Source organism: Glycine max, chromosome 6 (genome assembly GCF_000004515.6).
Source record: "Glycine max cultivar Williams 82 chromosome 6, Glycine_max_v4.0, whole genome shotgun sequence".
NCBI lineage: Eukaryota > Viridiplantae > Streptophyta > Magnoliopsida > Fabales > Fabaceae > Glycine > Glycine max.
The window spans coordinates 39,348,858-39,371,961 of NC_038242.2; the positions used below are offsets into that span (position 1 = coordinate 39,348,858).

Consider the following 23,104-nt stretch of genomic DNA (forward strand, 5'->3'; position numbering starts at 1 on the left):
CTCATTATTCCAATTCAATATTGTTCTTTTTAATTGCTGGGCACCTTTTTGAGCATGTCTCTCGAGTCTAGGACTTGAAGAGCTGTTTAGTGTCGATGTTTCACTGCAATAAGAAGTGCAGTCTCACTTCTAATGATCACATATTCATACTTAAATTCTTCCTCTCCCCAAAAATATATTTCATAGAAATTAAATTCAGGTTATTTATAATAAATTCGATGTGTGCTCTCAATTGAGCTACACTCATTAATTTTGTTTACTTATATTAGTCAAGTAGTTAATTATCATTGAGTTAACAATGGGACTTTTCATGTTTCATTATTATACAGATAGGTATAAATTATATGGAATTTGTGCCGGAGGAAGCGTTTGGGGTCACCCATGGACGTGGTCCTTCTGTTTTGTTGTTGAAAAGAAAATGAGACATGCATGTTGACTTTGTAGTTTATGGCTTTATGCGGGTTTGGGGTTCAAGCACGTGAAGCAACCAGACATGTTGAGTGCTTATTTGTTTATGGGGAAAATACTCCTATTACCTATTTTAGATTTTTTTAAAGACTAAATTACATGTTTAGTCTTTATATTTTAATTTTTGCGTCAAAATGATCATTTTGAAACTAATTATTTTTTTTATTATGGAATGCATTTTTGAACCCGTTTATTAATTGAAGAATTAAGTAAATTTTTATTTTCATCGGGCATGACAAAAAAATTGTATTAATGGGATACAGGAGGTGCCCAAACTGATATACATAGTTTGCATTTCAACAAAAAACTCCCACTAGATCAATGGTTAAAATATATTTATACAATTAAATTTATTTATTAGATTTATTTACATGAAAACCATGGAACATAAATGTTTGAATAAAAAAGGTAAAACATAGTGAAAATCTTATGAAAAGTTAATCTAATAAGCAATGGAAAATTTGAAAATTTTAATATTATTTTTTTTTCTAATTTTTCATGAGACTCATTTTTATACAATTTTAACCATGTTTAGCCTCCTTTTAATTCGCACTATTAGATGGATTTCATAATTTTCATGTAAGTGTTTCTAATAGAATAATTTTCACAACTTAAATTAATACAAAAAACATTCAAAATTACATCTCAAAATTAAAATAACCATATTTTCAAAAGGACCATTTTGACTCACTTCAAAAACATAAAAAATTAAATTTGAACTTCTAATACATAAATGATCAAATTGAACAAAAGCTAAAACATAAAGACCAAACATATAATTTAGTTCTCTTTTTAAATGATATCTACACTTTCTTAATTAGTTTTTTTTTTAAAAAAAACAATCACCTTGCGTAAATAATATAAAAGAAAAGGTAGGGGTCCCAATCTATTAATCAAAACAAGAAATGCATGTTAAATAATAAATTCTTAAATATGTTTTTAATTTTTCAAATATAATAATTTTCTTGTTTTAGTCATTCAAATTATAAGTTATATATTTTTTAGTCCTTTAAATTCATAAAATATTTTTTTAGTCCTTCATCTTAGATGGAATTTAGCTATACCAAACAGGGAATACTGAAATTACAATTTATGATAGTTTTTTACCATCAGAATTTGATTTATAATATAATTTTTAAAATACAATTTCTATAACTTGAAAATCACCACAAATTATGAAAAAAGAATTAAAAAAAGTAAGAATCAGATTCATCTTCCTCTTCCATTCTCTTCCTACCATCTAATTTTTTTTATCACGGACAAGGCCATTCACTGCAATTCAAGCACTAAAGCTAAGCACAAGAAAATTAGGGTTTCAAATGCCGAGATCTGATAGCTTCGTTTTGGGCTATTTTTCTGATCTTGCAATTTTGTTAGTGATTCAGCGCTAATAAGTGTTCATAATTTCATTTAGTTCTAATGTTTTTGTTGCTGCAATTATGGTTATGATGCATGCTTTCTCTTTCTAGGCAATTAATCTGGAGAGCACAAACTAGAGACTGAAGCTCCAACATTTGGAGTATGATCTGAGTTTAAATTTATAATAGTTGAAGGAAGTAGCCATCAGGTTTTGGGGTTTCGTGTGGTCCAGTTTATGTTGCTTACTCATCTACAAGCACAGGTTTTCTTTATTATCCTTTTTGCAAGTTGTGGTGGTCAAAAGCCACCAGAAATTGCAAATTTTGTATTTCCAATTTGGTTGTTTCAATGGTGTATGTGAAAAAGGACTAAAAAAATAATTGTCGACATTTAGGAACTATAAAAAAACTTTATATTTGGGGAGTAAAAAAATGACCTAAGTTGAGAGACTAAAAATATATTTAAATTAATAATAAATACATAAAAAAATATGAAGTAAATATATAACATATCTAGTCTCTAAATTATGTATTCTGACATATTGATTCCTATATTTTCTATATAACTAATTTTCTTCTCAAATATATAAATATTATGACAAATTAGTTTAATCATTTATTATAAGTCATGTATGTTGTGGATTAATTTGTCAGCAATAGTATAATTTCAAGACCATCCTAATATTAAATGTCATACTTTTAGGACCAAATTATCAATATGCTTAACGTTTTGATTAATTTGTCATAACATTTGCACATTTATATATGGACTACATTTTTCATTTCTAAAATTGTAGAAACTAAATTATCTGTAAATACATTGTTCAAAGACTACATAGGTTTTTTACAAGAAAAAGAATCCCGAGTATCTATTTAAAATCTATAGAGGGTGTGATTGTGTGAGTAGTGTTGTCGTACTCAGCTCGGACCGATCGGGTTGACCAATTAACCCTAGAATCCAACACCCAATCAATTCGAGTCAAGTGGTGGATTGTACATGCACATGAACTTGTGCAACCCAGTTTGACTCAGGCGAGTTTCATGAAAATTGGTAACCCGATTGGTCACTTTAAAAAGAAGATCGGAACAACGGTGTAGCTCAAAATGTAAAAAAAAAGGTAATTGTATTTCATTACAAATTAGCTCTACTTGGTTAACAGTGGGTCATCTTACGAATCGTGTACCCTCCAATGTGTTAAAACAAAGATCTCAGGCGGTTAAACCTTTGATACTTTGTGAATGGGGATACAAAAGAATTCTCAGGCGGTGAGTCCTTTGGACACTTTTGTATTAGGGAAAGGGAAGAATCAAAAGAATTCTCAGACTGTGTCGTTTTGAATTCTTTGACAAAGGAGAAGGGAGACACAAAAGAATTCAGGCGGTTAGTCCTTCGTTCTTTTGGAAAAGGGAGAAGAGAGACACAAAAAGAATTCAGGCGGTTAGTCCTTGGCGAATTCTTTTTGGCAAAGGGAGAAGAGAATGAAAAGATGAATAGCACAAGTTTTCAAGGTTTAGAAAACCAGAAAACTTCAGAAAGCTTTTGGTACAAAGAAGAAGAAGAAGTTCAAAGAGATTCAAGGCTTGCAAAAGATTGATTGAATGAATTGGAAAAGTATATTGAAAAGCAAATCAAAGCCTTGCTTTTATAGACTCTTCATGTCTGGTCAAGAAAACCATTTAGAAGAGTTACAACTTTTAGAAAAACTTAAAATCAATTTGAAAAAGTCAAAAAACCTTTTGAAGAGTTACATCTTTTGATTTATTCAGAAACAATCACTGGTAATCGATTACCAAATCAGTGTAATCGATTACACAAGGCTTTTAAGTGAAAGGATGTGACTCTTCACATTTGAATTTGAATTTCAACGTTCAAAGACATTGGTAATCGATTACCAAAACATTGTAATCGATTACAACTTTTTGAAAATAATTGGAACGTTGTAAATTTAATTTGAAAACTTTTTCAAAACAATTTTTCTACTGGTAATCGATTACAGCAATCTGGTAATCGGTTACCAGAGAGTAAAAACTTTTTGGTAAACATGTTTTGTGAAAAATCCATGTGCTACTCAGTTTTTGAAAAATCCTTTTCATACTTATCTTGATTAAGTCCTTTCTTGATTCTTGATTCTTGAATCTTGAATCTTGAATCTTGATCTTGATTCTTGAAGCTTGATCCTTGAATCTTGATTCTTGAATTCATCCTTCTTCTTGAATCTTGAAGTGTTCTTCAACTTTTCCTCTTGAGTCTTGATCTTCAATTGTTCATGATTCCTTCTTGAACATCTTCAACTCATCCTTGTTCTTGATTCCTTCTTGAACATCTTGAACTCATCCTTTGATTGACCTTTGAGCTTTTTGTCATCACCATTGTCATCATCTTTTGTTGTCATCATTGTTATCATCAAAACACCTTTGAATCACCTTTGATTCACCATGCCCATGAAGCTTTGCATCTACATTATGATGGGAACCACTATGAGAACCCGATGAGTTTAATCACTTTGAGGCGAGATGAGATAAAATTATTTTGAAAACAATTGAGGAGTCGATGTGTTTTGTACAATTCATAGATTGAGCCTGATTGCAAAATTGTTTTCTGGGTTGGACCTGAATCAGGAGGGAGAGGCCCTAACGAACTCTTCAGAGTCTAGGTCTAGGGGGTAAATACACCTGGTTTGAGTGCTCCTTTAAGCTTGTGTTGATCCCACATGGTTGGAGCATTCTTGCAAAACAACATGACTCTGACTGTCTCCCTATGGTTTTACCTAGTGAGAGTGACCTGATTTATCAGTGTGTGGTCTGTCTTGTCATGTACTCCTAGGCGCTCGATGAGGTTTTTCACTAACTTTATACCACATTGAATATAAGATTGAGTCTTAGTGTATCTGTTGCATAACACCTGTGTAATGACTAGTGTGATTCGTTACATGATGGTGAGTAATGAATTATGTGAGTGTGAGACATTATATTATAGTTGAGATGCGGTGTTCTGAACATTTGATTAATGTGAAGGTGTGTAATGTGTCTTTGGGACAAGTAATGTTATGCAATGAGTGGTGTGAATTGTGCTAAGTTGACATTGTTATACTTATATGAGATATATGTGATTTTTTTTTATCTCTACATGTTTAGGAATGTGATAACTCACTTTGTGTGTGTTGTTAATGTTTGGATCCTGTGAAGATCTTGAACCTTATGTTCATAGGAGCAGATGATTAAGTGAATGACTTTAAAGAACCTGGTGCTACAGGACGTTGGGACACAATGCTCCTATAGGATAACATTTGGGGCATGAGTTTTTTTTTTTTTTTTACTTTATTTTATTTCATTGCTTAACTTGAGTTTTTTTGTAAACTTGGACGGTCTTGTTTTGAGCAAGATATGTTGTTAATAAGTTTTATTTGATAATAGTGAAGCGAATATGACCCTTTTACTCACGTGAATTTGTTTACGTGATTTGAATATAATTGGTTTAATTAAATTTCATTTTTTTTTATATATTTTTCTTATTTATATACATGTCGGGGTAAAATGTGTCACATTGAACAAAAGCAAATCCCCGATACTCTTACAACTAAAATGTAAGCAATCAATTTAGTTGTTGTTTCTGCTCAACTAAAATAAAATTTCAATTAAAAAAGACTCTACAAAATGCTATTATTCTAAAGTCATCATTTATTTAAAAAAGAGAAAATTTGTGGTCTAATAGTAATAAGTAAACCTTTATGACTAATGACAATGCGCATTTAGGAGAGCATTTGCAAACTATTTTTTTTTATGATCCTAATTTGTGAAATTTATTTTGGTTAAAAATAATTTCGAATTTATAAGTAATTTATATTTAGAAAATTTTATCTCATAATGAAGCTCGTAGAAAAAATCAGTATAAAATTCTCAATCCAACACAAAAGGCTACATTTTTTTACTTTTAAGTCAAATATGCTTTTTGGAGCAAAAACAAATTTGTAGGAATGATTTTTAGGGATTTTATTTAGTTATTTTTACATAATATTGATAGAAGTAAAATATACTATATGGTTTTAGGAAAGTCCTAGATGGTTATTTACCTTCCGGTCAAACATGATATGGGTAAAATCTTTTGAGTATTGCAATTCTTCAGACTCCATTCAAACAACACTCTTGAGTCTCTCAACAACATTGCAACTAGAATTATCCCTATATGCTTCAAGTTCTATGTAAAATAGAAAGAAATACCTTAAAACTCGAAGGATCCTGTGAAATGGCAGCAATCATTGCCTCCTCTCCTTCAAAGACAAGTGCAGGACCTGTTCATCCTTGTATTAATAAATTATGATATTGGAAAATAAAATTTGAGCAAACTATTTTTTTTTGGATATTCAAGAAAAAAGAGCAAGAAAGTTCATCCTTCTTATCAAGTGCTTCAAGAGCTTTCAAGCAAGTCTTAGCCTCAAGCAGAGAAGAATCTTTAAGAGAAGTAGGAAATGGGAAGTTTGCAACCTGAATGAGAAGCAATAATAATGAGTAGAGAAATATCTCAAACTTATAAAAAACAAAGAATAGAAAAAGAAAAGAAGATCCAGTTTGATCAGGAAGGAATTGAATAAATCACATAGCAAGACATTTAGCTTGATAAATTTTACAATATAGAACAAAATTGCCAATGCATGAGCGAAATTGAGATTATAATGCCTTAGAACCAAACAGGAACAATCTGTGAATAATATCTTAATGATATATGTTGTTGAAGACCTTTTTCCTTTGGGATAAGAAGCATCCCATTCCCTCATTCATCCCATGATAAATAGCCAAGCCATCAGAAAGGAGAACTTAATAAACTACCTCCTACATTGTCATCTAATGATAGCACCCAACACAAACAAGCAAAAGGAATGAAAACTCAAAGGATATGGTAACACACTTAACCTACCATTTTAATATGCATGGATTTCAAGAGAAGGACAACACCATGAATAGGTACTTTCTCAACTTCGGCAAATGCCGAACTTATCCATTGTACTTCTATGTCTCCATGCTATTAGAGGGGTCATAATTTTTCACCTTTTCTCTCCCAGTATCAACCACATACTTTATCCGTGGGATTGTTAAAGATATTTCAACAACATTTGTGGCAATAACAAGCCACTCTCCATCCCTAACTTCATCAAATACATGAAATTGAGTTGCTGCAGAAAGCATGGCATACAGAGGTAGAACACAGAGTGCACCTGGAGTACTGCAATTTTCTTTAGCTCTTTTCTCCCTGAAAACTTTTGATTGATATAAATTACCTTCTATATTCACAGATGTCTCCTCTTCATTTGAGGAGCTTAATGTAGCTTGCCCAGACAATTCTTCTAAAGTAGCCTTCAATGAAGCAAGACTTCCTGCCTATCCTAAGACATCCACAATATTACTTTTGTTCTCTGAGAGCTCAAGATTATCACCATCCTCATCAAATTCCAATTCACTATCTGTTTCTGAAGTTTCAATTACTTTCAAGAAACTTTAAAGAGTGTGAAATGAATTATTGAAAAGAAGCTGACAAATGATAAAGAGCCTAGACAAAAATTGGCCTCTAACTTAGAATTATCTCGCAATATAGAAAGAACCTGAAGACAGTCCATTGCCAATCAAATTTGAGTTTAACATCCTCCAAGAATGGGAAAAAATACAAGTAAGGATATTGATTAGGAACTTGCCCCATGCAACAAAATTTATAAAAACATTAAGAATATACTTTAAAATAAATGATGATTACATTTTCAAAATAAATAATGATGAAGGCCTATAATCCACTGATTCATAGAATCCATGCTGGTAATGATGCCAATTTAAGTATTTAACTGTATTTGTGTAGTTTAGAACATTTATACCCATGCCTCAAACAAGCATAACAAGGATCATGACAATTAAGTTACCATTTGAGAGTATGAACATTGCATATCGACCACTGCATAATTATTATCTTGTTTTAACCATAATATGCCTTGACATCTAGTAATAATTTACACAATATGCAATATTACAATCTGCCAAAGAAATTAAAAATTGTGGCACCCAAGTAAACACACAAATGAAAGTTATATATACATTCTTTCTCAGGAAAACCATCAAGCATAAAAGAATTCCTTGTAAAACTGAAGTCCATACTAAATCTTGGTTAGAGTTAGAATGAAATCAAGTGTATCATTAAACCTTCAAAACTCATTTACATGAAGCATTAATATACTCTGAAACCTGAATAACTATTGTAATTAGTAACAATTACCTTTGAGGCTAGGACCATATAAACCTTATGGCCCTTGTAAAGAACTGGGGACATTGAAAATTTCACATTTTGACTCAGAATTTGCCTGATAAGTGGGAACGGGTATTGAGACAAGCACTTTCTGAGAATACCACAATATATCAAATTGATGAAATTTATTTTTTCTAAGACTAATGTCACCTTATTAAAATTTAATTTTTATGTATCATATTAAATACACACAAAGATAATATGTCTTGTTTCAAATAATTTATTTCCATAATTTCTTCCTTAAGTTTAGTAATAATCTGGAAAATAAAATGACATTTTCCAATTCTGTTTTAAGAAGCTATATATAATTGGTTATATATGCAGAAAGTAATAGTTGAAGAAAGTAGGCCAGAAAAAGATTGTACTGCACTTGACGGTGATAGAATGCAAAAACTTGAGTTAGTATAGTAACCAGAAAGCTACACAGTAAGTTGCTTGTATTATATAACGTGCAAAAAATTAAAATATGTTACATACAGCTGATGTTTGTATCTCTTGGAACATCAACTAATAATGCAGGGCCTACATATTAATTAAACATGAGCATGGATCTGAAAAAATATTTAATTGATCGAAGTGGTGAGATAGCATATATAACATCATCAATTACTTATATTTGGTGACAACAACCCAATAATCAATATGTGATGCTTGTAGAAGTGTGTATAAAAAATAAATATATGATCAAATTTGACAGAAACTCAATTAGCAGCATTATCACCTTTAGTATATTAAACTGCAAACTCTATAACTCAAACTAACTATACCATTTTGTATCATGAACTATCCACACCAAGGCTAATAAAATACAGGTAACAAGTAAAGCATGAAAAAGGTAGTTTTTATCTGTCAAAGCATAAACAAGTGTGTAAAATATCAAATAACTTGATTGCTTCTTAGCAGCCATGGTTTGATATTGAAATTGATAATCAAGTAACCAACATGTTACAATTTCCAAAAACACTTTAGAAGACTGCAATGTGCAAATACTTTAGCCAACTTCTATAAGTTCTGGAGATGGTTTAGTCCATGCACCATCAGGTAGTTTCTTGATTACCAATTAATTTTTTTTTGGTTTGTGCTGAACAAATAGATGAAATGGTTTTATAATGTAATTAATTGTGGCATTTTTTGACAAGACTCAGTTGAATCATGTGTTGCAATAATATGGTTATGTTGGTATGAGTGAGAGCTGCATATATTGATTTGGTTTATTATTCAGGTGGCTGAAACAGCACATTTGCTATGGAACAATGAGCACATTCTGAATCTGATAATGCAAAACAGACAGGTGATTCTGCCTCTAGTGTTGTCAGCAATTGTACATAATGGTCAAAGTCATTGGAACCAAGCAGTGCTGAACCTGACTCAGAACATACTGTTGGGTCGGGGGAGATTGGGACCCTATTGATCCACATGTTCCCATTTAAAAAAAAAAAACACAGACGCCATTTCTGGCTACCTTTCTTCTCTAGCTCCAGGGACTTCAGTTTTTTGGCCATTGATTGATATTTTGGTCTTATATAACAGTAACATTAACTTTTATGTTAGAGGTAATAGAAGGGTAGAATTCTCTTTTTAAAGTGACAACCCTATAATTTAAATCTCATGTTACAAATAAAATTCACCTAGATACTTTAGCTATGACCAATCACTTATGAGTTAAAAAGGCTGCCTCTATTTGCAAATTAATTATGTAAAAACCTAAGGGGACCCAATGATCAATTCACACAATTCTCTTTTTGGTTTTACCTTATATCAAATTTGTGCAGATTTTCTTGTATTTTTTCAAGTGTATTATTGGATCTTTAGCCTGTAACCCAAATCATGTAGAATTCACGTGCTATAGTGGCTGAGTCAGGTAGCTAAGGGATGCATGAGCATGATGCATCCATCCTAAAGTGCATCTTTCATGTCCGACTGTAAAACTGCTCTGTGTATATGAATTCAGCTTTATCAGCCTTTTGTTTTTATAAATGAAAAAAAATATTTTTTTAATTTAATTTCCGTTTAATGGGGAGAGAGAAAGAGAGACAAAAAGCAAAAGAATCAAAGTCCTACATTCTTAGCTTTACTTGTATGTACTAGCTCTACGACTTTTCTATTAAAACTTGTATGAATGCTTTTCTTTCTTTTTTCTTTGGATGGGGATCTGCTCCATAACATAGGAATGAAGGACACAGTAAGAGGATCAAATCAAAGAAAGGTTGTAGGGGTGGTATTTCCAACTTGTATAATATCCCTGCTTTTTAGAAAAATATTTCTGGCTACCTTACTGCAGAAGATTGTTACTGCAGAAGAGAAGATGCCTTATGAGGGGATATACCATGCGGGGAAAGAAGCTTATTTGCAGGTGATTGCAATGGAAAAACGTGAAACTGACTCAATGAGGTTCTTGGAAGACGAGCAGAAGCAGAGGACTGCAATGGAATTGTTTGAACAGTACATGCAATTCAAACAAGAGGCAGAAAAAGATGGAAAGAAGAACAAGTTACATATACCTCCCTTTGGACCATTCTTCTTTCTTGTGTGGTTATTGATGTGTTTTATACATGTTCACAGGAAAGAGAAGGATCCATTAAAACCAAAGCACCCCATGTCAGCTTATTTGTTGTTCACTAATGATAGGCGAGCAGCTCTTGCTGCCGAGAACAATAATTTGTTGGAGGTAATTGCGTGCCACCCTTGTTTGTGAATTGTGATCTTAGAGTTCATTAATCATGATTGAAGAACACATATAAAGGGTTCATTATTTAAATTCAGGTTCCAAAAATCACATCCAAAGAGTGGAAAAACATGACAGAAGAACAAAAAAGACCATATGAAGAGGTATGCTTCTTTGGTGTATCAATTATCATTGAGTCATTTAGACGCATAACTTATTATGTAACTCTCAGATGGCAAAGAAAAATAAGGAGCAATATGCCTTACAAATGGAGGCTTATAAACAGAAGAAAGATGAGGAGGCTGGCCATTTCATGAAGGAAGAGGAGGACCATATGAAACTTCAAAAACAACAAGCATTGCAACTGCTTAAGAAGAAGGAGAAAACTGAAAATATAATCAAGGTTTTTTATTTTACATCTTTCAGATTTTAGCATTTAACAATCTGGATGTATGCAAAACAAACTAAGAAAAGGGACAAGGAAATCAAATCCCAAAACAAAACAGCAACAAGTGACTTTTAATCATAAATTTACAGGATTTGACTCGACAACAAATTGGCAATTGATTAATTACAGATTCCTGTATAATTATTAGGAATAAGTGGTTCAAGACAGACAAGAAGAAAACAGGTTTGAACAACTAAAGAAGTACATGCCTATATGGTGTCAAAATTTGATAGATCCACCCAAGCAGTTTAATCAAATAATCATTCAACTAGTTAGATAAGCACACTGACATTTTTCAATACAACACACACTGATGGGCTTGAGACTTGAACAAGACTCGTGTAACCTGTGATCACCAGTGATTTTATACCAAAGCAAGTGAATCAAACAAATAAAAACAGTGGTCACATATCCATGTGGATTTTCTTAAAGTAGGGAGAATTTGGTGGAACTTCAGAGGGAAAGGAAATTCCGATAGGGAAAAACAGTGGTCACATATCCATGTGGATTTTCTTAATTAAAGATAGATGTACAACAGAAAACAAAAAAGAAGCAAAAAGTGTGAATGAGCTGGTTGTGGAATAGTGGAACTGAAGTTCTAATAGCTTAAGGCCTAAGAGGGTACCTAATTTACCTCATGCGTGCTTGGTTACAACAATTGAAAGTGTGTTGAAGGTTTGCCTTGTAAAAAAGCAAAACCTTTCCAATCCACACTATTTTCAGTTTTTCACTATTGGTGGCTGAATCTTTATTGTTTAAAGCAATGAGGTTTGTTGTGTTTAAAATTAAAATCTTCTGGGTGTTAATGTACAATGTGGAGTTGTATAAAAACATAAGTTTTATTGGCTTTTCATCAATGCAGATAATTGTTTTGGAAGATACAAAAGAGTACATTAGTTATGTCTCAAAGGAAGAGGCTAAAACTCAACATAGAAGACCTGCTGATCTTTTGGTATGTTTAGATGTTGACATGAGAAGTACAAGCTATTGCATACCTGTTATTACTTAACAAATTTGTACATGTCTTATGTTCAAAATTTTACTGCTCTGACTCTCACTAGGCTAATTTACTGCATGTCTAAAGAGGTAGGTCCATATTGTGTCCTACAAGTTCAAGGAGGATTCAATTCATAGTTTGCCACATCTCAGCATTTAATTAAAATTCAGTACGATCTCTAGTTTAAATTAATGTGCAGGAAGGACTCTATAGTCTATACTTTCACCAATTTTTAAATAAAGTTTCTTATAATTTCTTTTTTTTTTGTTACAAAAGTTTTTATAGTTTCAAAGTTACAATGAAGTTATGATAGTAATTTTAAAGGGTAAATAAAGTGTCTGAGAAATAAATTAATTTTTGAAACATGTAAAAAGTTTTAATTTAATTTTTGAATACGTGGAAAATGATAAATTAGTCTGAGAAATAAATTAGTTTCTAAATTTTACAATTTAATGTCAAATCAGTCCTTAAAAAATATAACTAATTGCCTATACAAAAACCAAAACCTCTGACTTCATACACATCTAGATGGCATCCTTAGGACTTCATACAGCTCATGTTCACCAGTTTCATCATCCACCACCCTTACCTTCTCTGCCTTCTCACGTTTATTGTTGTTAAACCCATATTTATACTCTCCTCCCTTCATGTCTTGTTTTATCACAACTTTAGCCGAATCTCCTATCTTCAGCACAGTTGAATCTCCTGTCTTATTCTCCAATGACACACTTTGATGGCCTGTATCTCTTTTCTTCATATGTTCTAGTGCTTCAGCTTCAGAATGCATAGAGCAATTTGAACTTTCCAGTGATCACCAAAGGCTTCTGCATCGGCATTGACACTCTCCACCCTCTTTGCTTTATGCTTCTGTGCTGCATTCCGTGCTTCTTCCTTATAATTCTCAGATTTATTAGAGGTTGCACTAGAAGAATCAACACCAATATGTGCCTCTTCCTCCTCTACCAGCTCAATATCTTTCGTTTCACCTTTGCTTTTGTAAACTACACTGTAATTTACAAAACAAAAGTTGAAAGGAAAGATATTGAGCTGGTAGACGAGGAAGAAGCACAGATTGGTGCTGATCGTTCCAGTGCAACCTCTAATAAATGTGAGATTTATAAGGAGGAAGCACGGAATGCAGCACAAAAGCATAAAGCAAAGAGTGTGGAGAGTGTCAATGCTGATGCAGAAGCCTTTGGTAATCACTGGAAAGTTCAGATTGCTTTATGCATTCTGAAGCTGAAGCACTAGAACATATGAAGAAAAGAGATACAGGCCATCAAAGTGTCTCATTGGAGAATAAGACAGGAGATTCAACTGTGCTGAAGATAGGAGATTCGGCTAAAGTTGTGATAAAACAAGACATGAAGGGAAGAAAGCATAAATATGGGTTTAACAACAATAAACGTGAGAAGACAGAGAAGAAAAGGGTGGTGGATGATGAAACTGGCGACAAACATGAGCTGTATGAAGTCCTAAGGATGCCATCTAAAACAAAATACCGATGCCTCAATCAGAAAAAAATGTAGCTGCCACTTACTTGCTTTGGTGACCTTTGTCCTTGCAGAAAATTACATTAGACGATGTTAATCAATTCTCCTTCATCATGATCATTACGATTAGCATGAACGTCGTCAGCTTCTTCTTCTCTGACAATGTTAGGAGTGATTTGTGCGGTCAAAGGACTAACATAGGTGTCCATGTATGAATCATCATCTTCTACATTAACACCAATTGTTTTGCCCTGCAGAACCACGCACCACCTTTCATCACAAGGGTCTTGCACATAAAATACTTGTCTAGCTTGTTCTGCCATGATGAAAGGGTCATTGTGGTAACCAAGTTTCTTTAGGTCTACCAGCGTAAATCCTATATCATCGGTGCGCACACCGGTGTTGTTGTCAACCCACTTACATTTAAAAACACATATAGTAAATTTCACATAGTTAAGCTCCCAAATTTCATCAATGAACCCAAAGTAAGGGATGGACGCTACACAGGGATTGGCGTCATTCACACTTGCAAAGTGTTGAGATTCAGCCCTTAGGGTGACCCCGCTGTTCTGCATTGTACTTTTGTCATCTTGAGCTTTTGTGTAAAACAAATACTTGTTTATGTCGTATCCTTGCCAAGTTATAACATTTCTTTTAGGCCCATATGCTAGCTTTCTTAATGTTTCTGAAGCATTGTCATCTGCAAAGATTGTATCTTTAAACCAATCACAAAAAGTCTTGTTATGCTTTTTCAACACCCAATTCTTTGACATTTTTGGATTATTCTGTTTGACTAAAGCTTCATGCTTAAGTATGTATGGAAAAACTTCATTACTGTTGTTCAAGACATACAAGTGAGCTTGTAACAAATCTTCTAGACTTGGAGTCATCACATGCAATCCTCTTGAACCCTTACCACCCACCCTGTCATCATGCTGAGACTCAGGAAGGCCAATAGGTTTAGCCTTCTCAATGTATTCTGAACAAAATTCAATGGCTTCTTCTGCAATGTACCTCTCAACAATAGATGCTTCTGGACGATATAGATTTTTTGTATACCCTTTTAAGATCTTCATGTATCGCTTAACCGGGTACATCCATCGTAGATAAACAGGACCACAACATTTGATTTCTCTGACCAGATGCACAATCAAGTGAATCATGATGTCAAAGAAAGCAAGGGTAAAATACATCTCCAACTGGCACAGTATAATTGCGGCCTCATTTTCCAGCTCATCAAACTTCACAGGATCAATGACTTTGCTACATATAGCATGGAAGAAAAAGCACAGGTGAGTTATGGCTAACCTGACTTCGTGGCAAGATGTCTCGTATAGCCACGGCTAACAATTGTTGCATGAGCACGTGACAATCGTGAGACTTTAACCCTACAAGCTTCAGCTCCTTCATCTGCACAAGACTCTTAATATTTGAAGAGTATCCTTGTGGAACCTTCACCCGACGAAGACACTGACAAAAACTTATCTTCTCCTTTTTGGACAAAGTATGGCAAGCTAGGGGCAAGTAAATTTTGTTGCCATCAGACCTTGGATGCAACTGTGATCGTATCCCCATATCAGCTAGATCTTGATGGGTATTCAAGCCATCCTTCGTCTTGCCTTGAATGTTAAGAAGCGTCCCAATCACACTGTCACATACATTTTTCTCCACATGCATAACATCAATACAATGTCTAACGTCTAGATCAGACCAGTACGGAAGATCAAAGAAAATGGACCTCTTCTTCCATATGCAACTCTTACTTTTATCCTTCTTTTGGGTCTTTCCAAATACAATATTCAGGTGTTGAACCCGCTGGTATACCTGCTCACCAGTCAACGATATGGGTGCAATATCATGCTCTTGACTTCCATTAAAATCTTTTTTCAGTCGTCTGTAAGGATGAGTGGGTCTTAGAAAACGGCGATGCCTACTGTAGACTGTTTTTCTTCCATGTTTTAGTTGTATGCAGCTTGTGTTTTCTTCACAGATGGGGCATGCATGATGACCCTTAACACTGTAACCGCTGAGATTCGCATATGCTAGAAAGTCATTAATGGTACAAAAAAGCATTGCATGCATTTCAAACGTCTCCTTGCGAAACGCATCAAACACTAAAACCCCCTCATCCCACAAATTTTTCAAGTCTTCAACCAACGGACTTAGATAAACATCAATGTCATTTCCTGGCTGTCTTGGGCCTGATATCATCATAAACAACATCATGTATTTTCGCTTCATGCACAACCAAGGAGGCAAATTGTAAATTACTAGCAGAACTGGCCATGAACTGTGTTGAGTGCTTAACGTGCCATATGGATTCATTCCATCACTGGCGAGTCCAAGTCTAAGATTTCTTGGCTCTTTCTTGAAATCCGAATACAAACCATCAATTTTCTTCCACTGTGAGCAATCAGCCGGATGACGGACCAGTCCATCAGAAATCCTTCCATTTGCATGCCATGTAAGATCTTTTGTGTCGTCCTCGTTAGCAAAAAGACGCTTGAACCTTGGAATGATTGGAAGATACCACAAAACCTTCGCTGGCGGGCCCTTCTTTGAGTTTTCATCATACCTGGTTTCCTCTTCATCCTTCAGTTTGTATCGTGAAGCCCCACAGATAGGGCATTTGGACATTTCTTGGAATTCATGCCTATACAGTATGCAATCATTGGGGCAAGCATGAATCTTCTGATATTCCATACCCATGGGACACAATATCTTTTTCGCCTTATAATAGGTTATAGGCAACGTGTTGTCATCTGGAAGCAGATTGTGCACTACCTCAAGCAGTGAGGTGAAACTTTTGTCACTCCACCCATACTTGGCCTTCACATTAACCAGACTTAACACCGCAGACAACAGAGTTAAGGAATTCTTGCACCCCGTATACAAAGGATTCTTTGAATCACTCTACAATCCTTCATAGACGGGGGCATGTGCTTGCTGGAAAGACTCTTGTCCAAGGTCACGAATCATGTCCTCCAAGCGATCTCCCATTTCTACATCAAACTGTTCATATTGGGACCCACTCTGCATGTCTATCAGTTCACCATGCCATATCCACGTCGTGTAATTCTTCTTAATCCCATCACACAATAAATGGTCCCGTATGTCATCCAGTAGTTTTCATCTTCCATTCAAACAGTTGATGCAAGGACAATAATATTTTCCTTCTTCATTCGGTTGGCCTCTTTCTGAAGCAAATTGCAAGAACTGCTCGACGCCATCCTCATATTCTGGGCTCATGCGACTTTCATTCATCCAACTTCGATCCATCTAAGCAATTCCATGCATGAAAATCTCACTTTTTTATTTATAGGTGTGGCCCTATCCCATTTAGGTAGACTGCCTTTTATGTTAGCTTCAAACGCCAGGGTTAGCATTATTTTGAATAATTTGACAAAATTTTGGCAGCATTTCGCATTGGTCTCCAAGTACACGACATGACATCGATGAAATGAATTTCCCGATAATCAAGTATGCACCCAGAGAATAACTTGAAATGCATTGAACCGAAATTTCATCAAATTAATCAAAATAATAATAACCTTCATGAATGAATCTAACATAAAAATATTAGTCTCCCTAAACTGTCCAAACAGACAATTCAAGACTAAATACAATGACTAATGCAAACTCTTCGCAAGAATCATTGCATTCAGTCTCAAACGGGAATCTAAGGTTCACTTAGCATGAACAACATTTGTTTATATAGCAAATAACATTGATGACATACAAGAACATACAAAATCTAAATTTTGATTACAGACAAATATCGACATCAACAGTTGTTTCTATAGCATATTACATTCATCACATACAAAAAAGCTAAGGGAGGTTGACTAGGTCGCAAGTCAGGTTGACTAAGTGTGTGTGTGTCTCATGAGGGTTGTGTGTGTGTGTGTCATTAGGGTTTCTATGTGTGTGTGTGTTTGATTAGGGTTTGTGACTGTGTCTCTGTGTGTGTGTGATGAGGGTGTGTGTGTGGATGTGATTAGGGTTTTTGTGTGTATGTGTGTCTCATTGGGGTTTTTGTGTGTGTGTGTGTCTCATTAGGGTTTTTGTGTGTGTGTGTGTCTCTGGGTTCATCGGTGTGTGTCTATCATGAGGGTGTGTGTGTGTCCATGCCTATATGGGTTTGTCTGTGTGTCTGCGTGTCTCATCAGGGGGTGTGTGTGTGTGTCTCATCAGGGGGTGTCTTTGTGTGTATTTTTCAAGAGGGTGTGTGTGTGATGAGGGTATGTGTGTGTGTTTGTCATTAGGGTTTCTACGTGTGTGTGAGTCGCATCAAGGTGTGTGTGTGTGTGTGTGTGTACGACGAATCATACAAGGAATGCATTATCTTTACATAGTACTTGCTTCCTCGGATCTTCCACACCAGTATCTCAAGTCCAACAATGTTCTCGTTGGACCAGACAATGAACCAATGCTTGTAGATTACAGGGTGAGCCATATGGTTAACCCTTCAACCATTGCACAAACACTATTCGCTTAGAAGGCACCAGAGGCAACACAACAAGGCCAGGTTTCGCGCAGTTGCGCTGTTTACTATCTTGGTGTTGTCATAATTGAGATACTGATAGCAAGGTTTCGCGCAGTTGCGCTGTTTACTATCTTGGTGTTGTCATAATTGAGATACTGATAGCAAGGTTCCGTTCTCAGTATGTTAACAATGGAAAGGGTGGGGTTGATGTGGTGCAATGGGTGGAAACTGCAATCCCTGAGGGACATGCAAATAGATTTTTAGTTTAATTAATATTGTAAAAAGAAAAATAGGGAATGTGCTATGAGTGGGAGCGTGAAGACTGAAGTGTGTGTTGCGTGAAAGACGTCATGGGAAAGACGACAAATAGGGAATGGGTGAATCAGAGCTGTTGCTTATGAGGATCAGAGGGCTAGAAGGGAGACCGGACATGTCAGTGTCAGCGGGAGCGTAGGATGGGGAGAAGCTGAGTAATGAGGAGGAGCACAACAACACCCAAAACCAAAACACTTGTTTCACCTATCACCATTATATTATGAGTATGACTACAAGACACACCAACACTTGTTTCTTTTTTTTTTTCCTGTATTATATTTCTATCTGCATGCAGATCAAAACATGTGGTTGACTAATATATCTGATAAACAGTTTTTCAAATTGTTTGAAATTGCAGTAGGAATATTCCTCAAGGAATGAGCTTCGTTTTATTTTGTTTCCTCTCCCCCTTGAAAAAGTAAAACAAATTGGTATTTAGGAACATGCCAATTTAAATGGTGATGCTCAAATACTTTACACTGCTTAAGCACCTTTGATTTTTTGCAGTGAACTGGAGCTTAAACCCCAAGGAACACTTAGAGCGATTGTAATTAAAGCAAATGACCTAAAGAATATGGAAATGATTGGGAAGTCTGATCCTTATGCAGTGTTGTATATTCGACCACTGTTTAAGGTTAAAACAAAGGTTATCGATAACAACTTGAATCCTGTTTGGAATGAGGTATTTGACTTGATTGCAGAGGACAAGGAGACCCAGTCACTCATTGTCGAGGTTTTGCACAACTAACTTTCTTTTGTGTCACTCATTCAGTTATAACTGTTATTTATTTTATCATTAGTTAAGATGCTTGCAAACTGACCATGATACGACCTGATTGTGATATTAAAAATTTACATATACAAAGTGATGAACAGATTGAGGCAAAAGGATTCTTGCTAGGTGAATGAAATGGTGGAATTCTTCTGGTGTTATTTTTTATCAAAAGGTGCTGCTTAAGCTTAAAGGAAAATTATACAACTACTTTCAAACCTTCATAAGCTAAGTGTTGTAAAGATAAGAATGTTTCAAGGAGTGAATGGACTTGCAATAAAAAATAAGAGAAAGAAGGAGTAGCACCCACGAAAGAAAAAAAATGGTAGAATATTATAATTACACTTAATAAAGGTTTGGCCATGTGCAAGTAAGACTTATAGATGTCCCATTGTGAGTAGTTGTTTAGATGGAGGATAGCCCAGAAGTTAGAGGTATAAGATCATGAATAACTCAAAGTGAACTATTTAAAAGGACTTTGATCTAATTGGCCTCTCCTTAACTCTTGTTTTTTTGACATAACACTGGACATGTGTGATATATGTAGCCAACTCTATCTAGTTGATACTTTATCTTCTCCCCTTGAAGGTTTATAATCTGTTTTCAACCTACACCTGTTAGTATTTTAGTTTGAAATCTTCAAATTTTCTCCTTCTAACTGCACAATCCTTATTAAATTGTTTGTGTGCCATGATTGATTTAATAAAACTATCATAAATGATTTTTCATTCATGGATCTCGAAATAGGTTTTTGATAAAGACATTGGGCAAGATAAGCGATTGGGAATAGTAAAATTGCCACTTAATGACTTGGAACCAAAAATTGAAAAGGAGTTTGAATTGAGGCTGCTGTCATCACTTGATACACTGAAAGTGAAAGACAAGAAGGATTGAGGAACCATAACCATAAAGGTATAAATAAGACATGCATTGATTTGTTTGCATTTGGCTATGATTAACATCAGTACATAGTTTCTGGGGCTATAGTATAGATGTAAATTGAGAGTGACCCCCCTTGCTTTCTTTCCCTCTACAATTTGACTGGATTAAAAGTCTTAATCTCATTGGAATTTTAGATCTTTTATCACCAATTTAACAAGGAAGAACAGTTGGTTGCACTAGAAGCAGAGAAAAATATACTAGAAGAAAGGAAGAAACTTAAAGAAGAAGGAGTTATAAGAACTACAATGGATGCGCTAGATGGAGCAGCCTCGGTAGTTCGGTCCGGTGTTGGAATGGTTGGTACTGGTGTTGCTACTGGTGTTGGACTTGTGGGGACTGGAATTGGTGTGGGAGCTAAACTTGTGGGGACTGGAATTGGTGCTGGAGCCGGTCTTGTTGGCAGTGGCATCGGTGCTGGAGTTGGTTTTGTTGGCAGTGGTCTTGGTGTTGTTGGTAGTGGACTGAGCAGAGCAGGAAAGTTCATGGGAAGGACAATCACTGGGCAAGGTAGTTCTAGAAGGAGCGACTCAAATACTCCTGTCAATGTGGAGGAGATTGGTGGTGGTGCAAAACCTCTACAGTAATTCCTCCATTGGGCACTGCAATAGTAATGAAATGACTGGTGTCAGCGGCTTCTGTACGCTTTCTTCTTCAATGAAAGACTCTAACTAAATATAAACTGACTGGAGCTGGTTATTGTTTAGCTGTGTAAGCAAAGTTGTGTCCAAATGGCGAAGACCATTGTTCGACAATGAGATAGAGATGGCAGTTTCATTTATTCAAGAAGTGGAGGGGCTCAGAATTACACCTCTGATTGGTGACCACTGGGTGTGGGAACCTGACCCAACTGGGCAGTACTCAGTTAAGAGCGCATACAATGTGCTTAGACAGCATGTACCTGTGGAGGCCTAGGGGAAGAAGCAAATTGACCTGCAGGATTACTTATGTCCCTTTTGTAGAAGTGTGGAGGAGAGCGCAACACATCTGTTTTTTCACTGCCGGAAAATAATTCCGGTTTGGTGGGAATCGTTGTCATGGGTGAATTTGGTGAATGTCTTCCCATATCACCCAAGACAACATTTTATTCAGCATGTGTCTCAAATCATTAAAGGAATGGCTGCGTCTAGATGGAAAGGGTGGTGGATAGAACTGACTTGGACCATATGGAAGCACAAAAATAATATAGTTTTCTCCAATAGCAGTTTTAACACAAACAGAATGATGGAGTAGGCACTGTTTTTGGTATGGACTTGGATGAAACACTTAGAGAAGGATTTCAACACTCACTATAATAAGTGGTCTTCAAATCTTACACAAGGTTTTAGATGTAGTTGACATTAGGAGTGCAGGGCAATTAATTGTAATAGGTTCTGTTATGAGCCCCATCCTGGGGTGGACCAAACAGCTGGCTGAATTCAGATACAGCAGATTTGTAATCTCAATGTTGTACCTTTTAGTACCTTTGGTACTCATCTAATATACATATATATTTATTTTGGCTGATAAAAAAAAGTTGTGTCCATAAACTTAGTCCTGTATGGAGACAAACATGCGCGTTCCTTGCTTTCTAAGTTTTGTCATTGACTACATCAGGACAGTGTCCCCGATTCATTAGTATGCATGCAAATATATGAAGGGGTACAGGCCTTGGGAAGAAAAAAAGGATTTTGCTCCTCTAAATAAGGGTGCAAAAATGTGAGAAAATATGGTGGATAGCAGCTACAAGGTCAATATGGAAGCTGAGAAATGATATGATCTTTAATAATCAGCCTTTTCACATCTAGAAGTTGGTGGATAATTCAAATTTTCTCACTTGGTCGTGGCTGAGGGGGTGGGAAAACGATTTTAATGTTCCTTTCCATCAATGGTCCTCAGCTATGGCTATGGCTTTTAATTAGTGTGTGGTCTGTAGGGTTGGGCTTTTGGTGATTTATTGTTGGGATGATGTAATGCTGTTTTTGTTTTCTATTTCAGGAGATCTTATCTCCTGTGTTATCTTGTAGTACCTCTGGTACTAATTATCTTATAATATATAAATTATTTTCGCCGTTCAAAACAAAAAAAGCTAACAAGTACCCATAAATAACTCCACTGCCCCTAAAATACCAATATTACACTAACAACTGTTCAACTTGCCAAAATTTATATAAAAAAAGAATATAATCCTCATACAAATACAATCATGCAAGCATATTTGAAAACTTAAAATACGAATAACTCAAGTTAAAACAATTCATTTTTTACAACTCTGAACAAATTAACTAAGGTACAGTAGGAAATTTGTTTTCACTAATATTAGTAGGTCATCACCACTGCAGTAGAATTGAAGTTAAACCTAGATAGGTACCTTATGAAGAGGCCAACTACCTTGTCACAGCTAACAAGTCAGAACTGAAGAAATTTCTGCATGTATAATTGAACAAATTTGTTATCAAACTTGTGTGTGTGTGTGTGTGTGTGTTTGTATGATGTGTGTGTGTGTGTGTGTGTGTGTGTGTGTGTGTGTGTGTGTGTGTGTGTGTGTGTGTGTGTGTGTGTGTGTGTGTGTGTGTGTGTGTGTGTGTGTGTGTGTGTGTGTGTCATGAGTGTGTGTCTGTGTGTTTCTATCATACGTGTGTGTGTGTGTGTGTGTGTGTGTCATTAGGGTTTGTGTGTGTGTGTGTGTGTGTGTGTGTGTGTTTCATGACCAATTTTTCTTACTGGCAATTCAGTGGCAGCGTATTGCTTAGGCTTCCGTCGAAATGAAAGGAAAATCAATGAGTGTGACAGAAGAACTTCACTCTTCACTAGTTTAACACAAATAAAAAAAATTAAACTACTTCAAGGATAAAAAAAGGTTCAGAAGCAGCAATGCCACTAGAGAGTAGAGATCAAGAA

At 35.3% G+C, this 23,104-nt stretch overlaps 1 protein-coding gene and 1 pseudogene across 1 annotated transcript; both read left to right on the top strand.

Moving 5' to 3' along the window:
- Positions 1-7,005: 7,005 nt before the first annotated feature.
- Positions 7,006-10,804, top strand: LOC100778700 (high mobility group B protein 13-like). Its single transcript, XM_041016155.1, has 5 exons — positions 7,006-7,018; positions 7,115-7,293; positions 9,332-9,400; positions 10,391-10,551; positions 10,672-10,804. The coding sequence occupies exons 1-5, from the start codon at positions 7,006-7,008 to the stop codon at positions 10,802-10,804; spliced, it is 555 nt and encodes a 184-aa protein (XP_040872089.1).
- Positions 10,805-18,571: 7,767 nt separating this feature from the next.
- Positions 18,572-20,684, top strand: LOC121172689 (calcium-dependent lipid-binding protein-like; annotated as a pseudogene).
- Positions 20,685-23,104: the final 2,420 nt, after the last annotated feature.

What these genes read in the sequence shown, in the direction of transcription:
- LOC100778700 (XM_041016155.1), top strand. An exon ending in ATTCACTATCTGTTTCTGAA is followed by an intron (nt 7,294 to 9,331) that starts GTTTCAATTACT and finishes TTTATTATTCAG; the next exon opens with GTGGCTGAAACAGCACATTT. An exon ending in TGATAATGCAAAACAGACAG is followed by an intron (nt 9,401 to 10,390) that starts GTGATTCTGCCT and finishes ACCTTACTGCAG; the next exon opens with AAGATTGTTACTGCAGAAGA.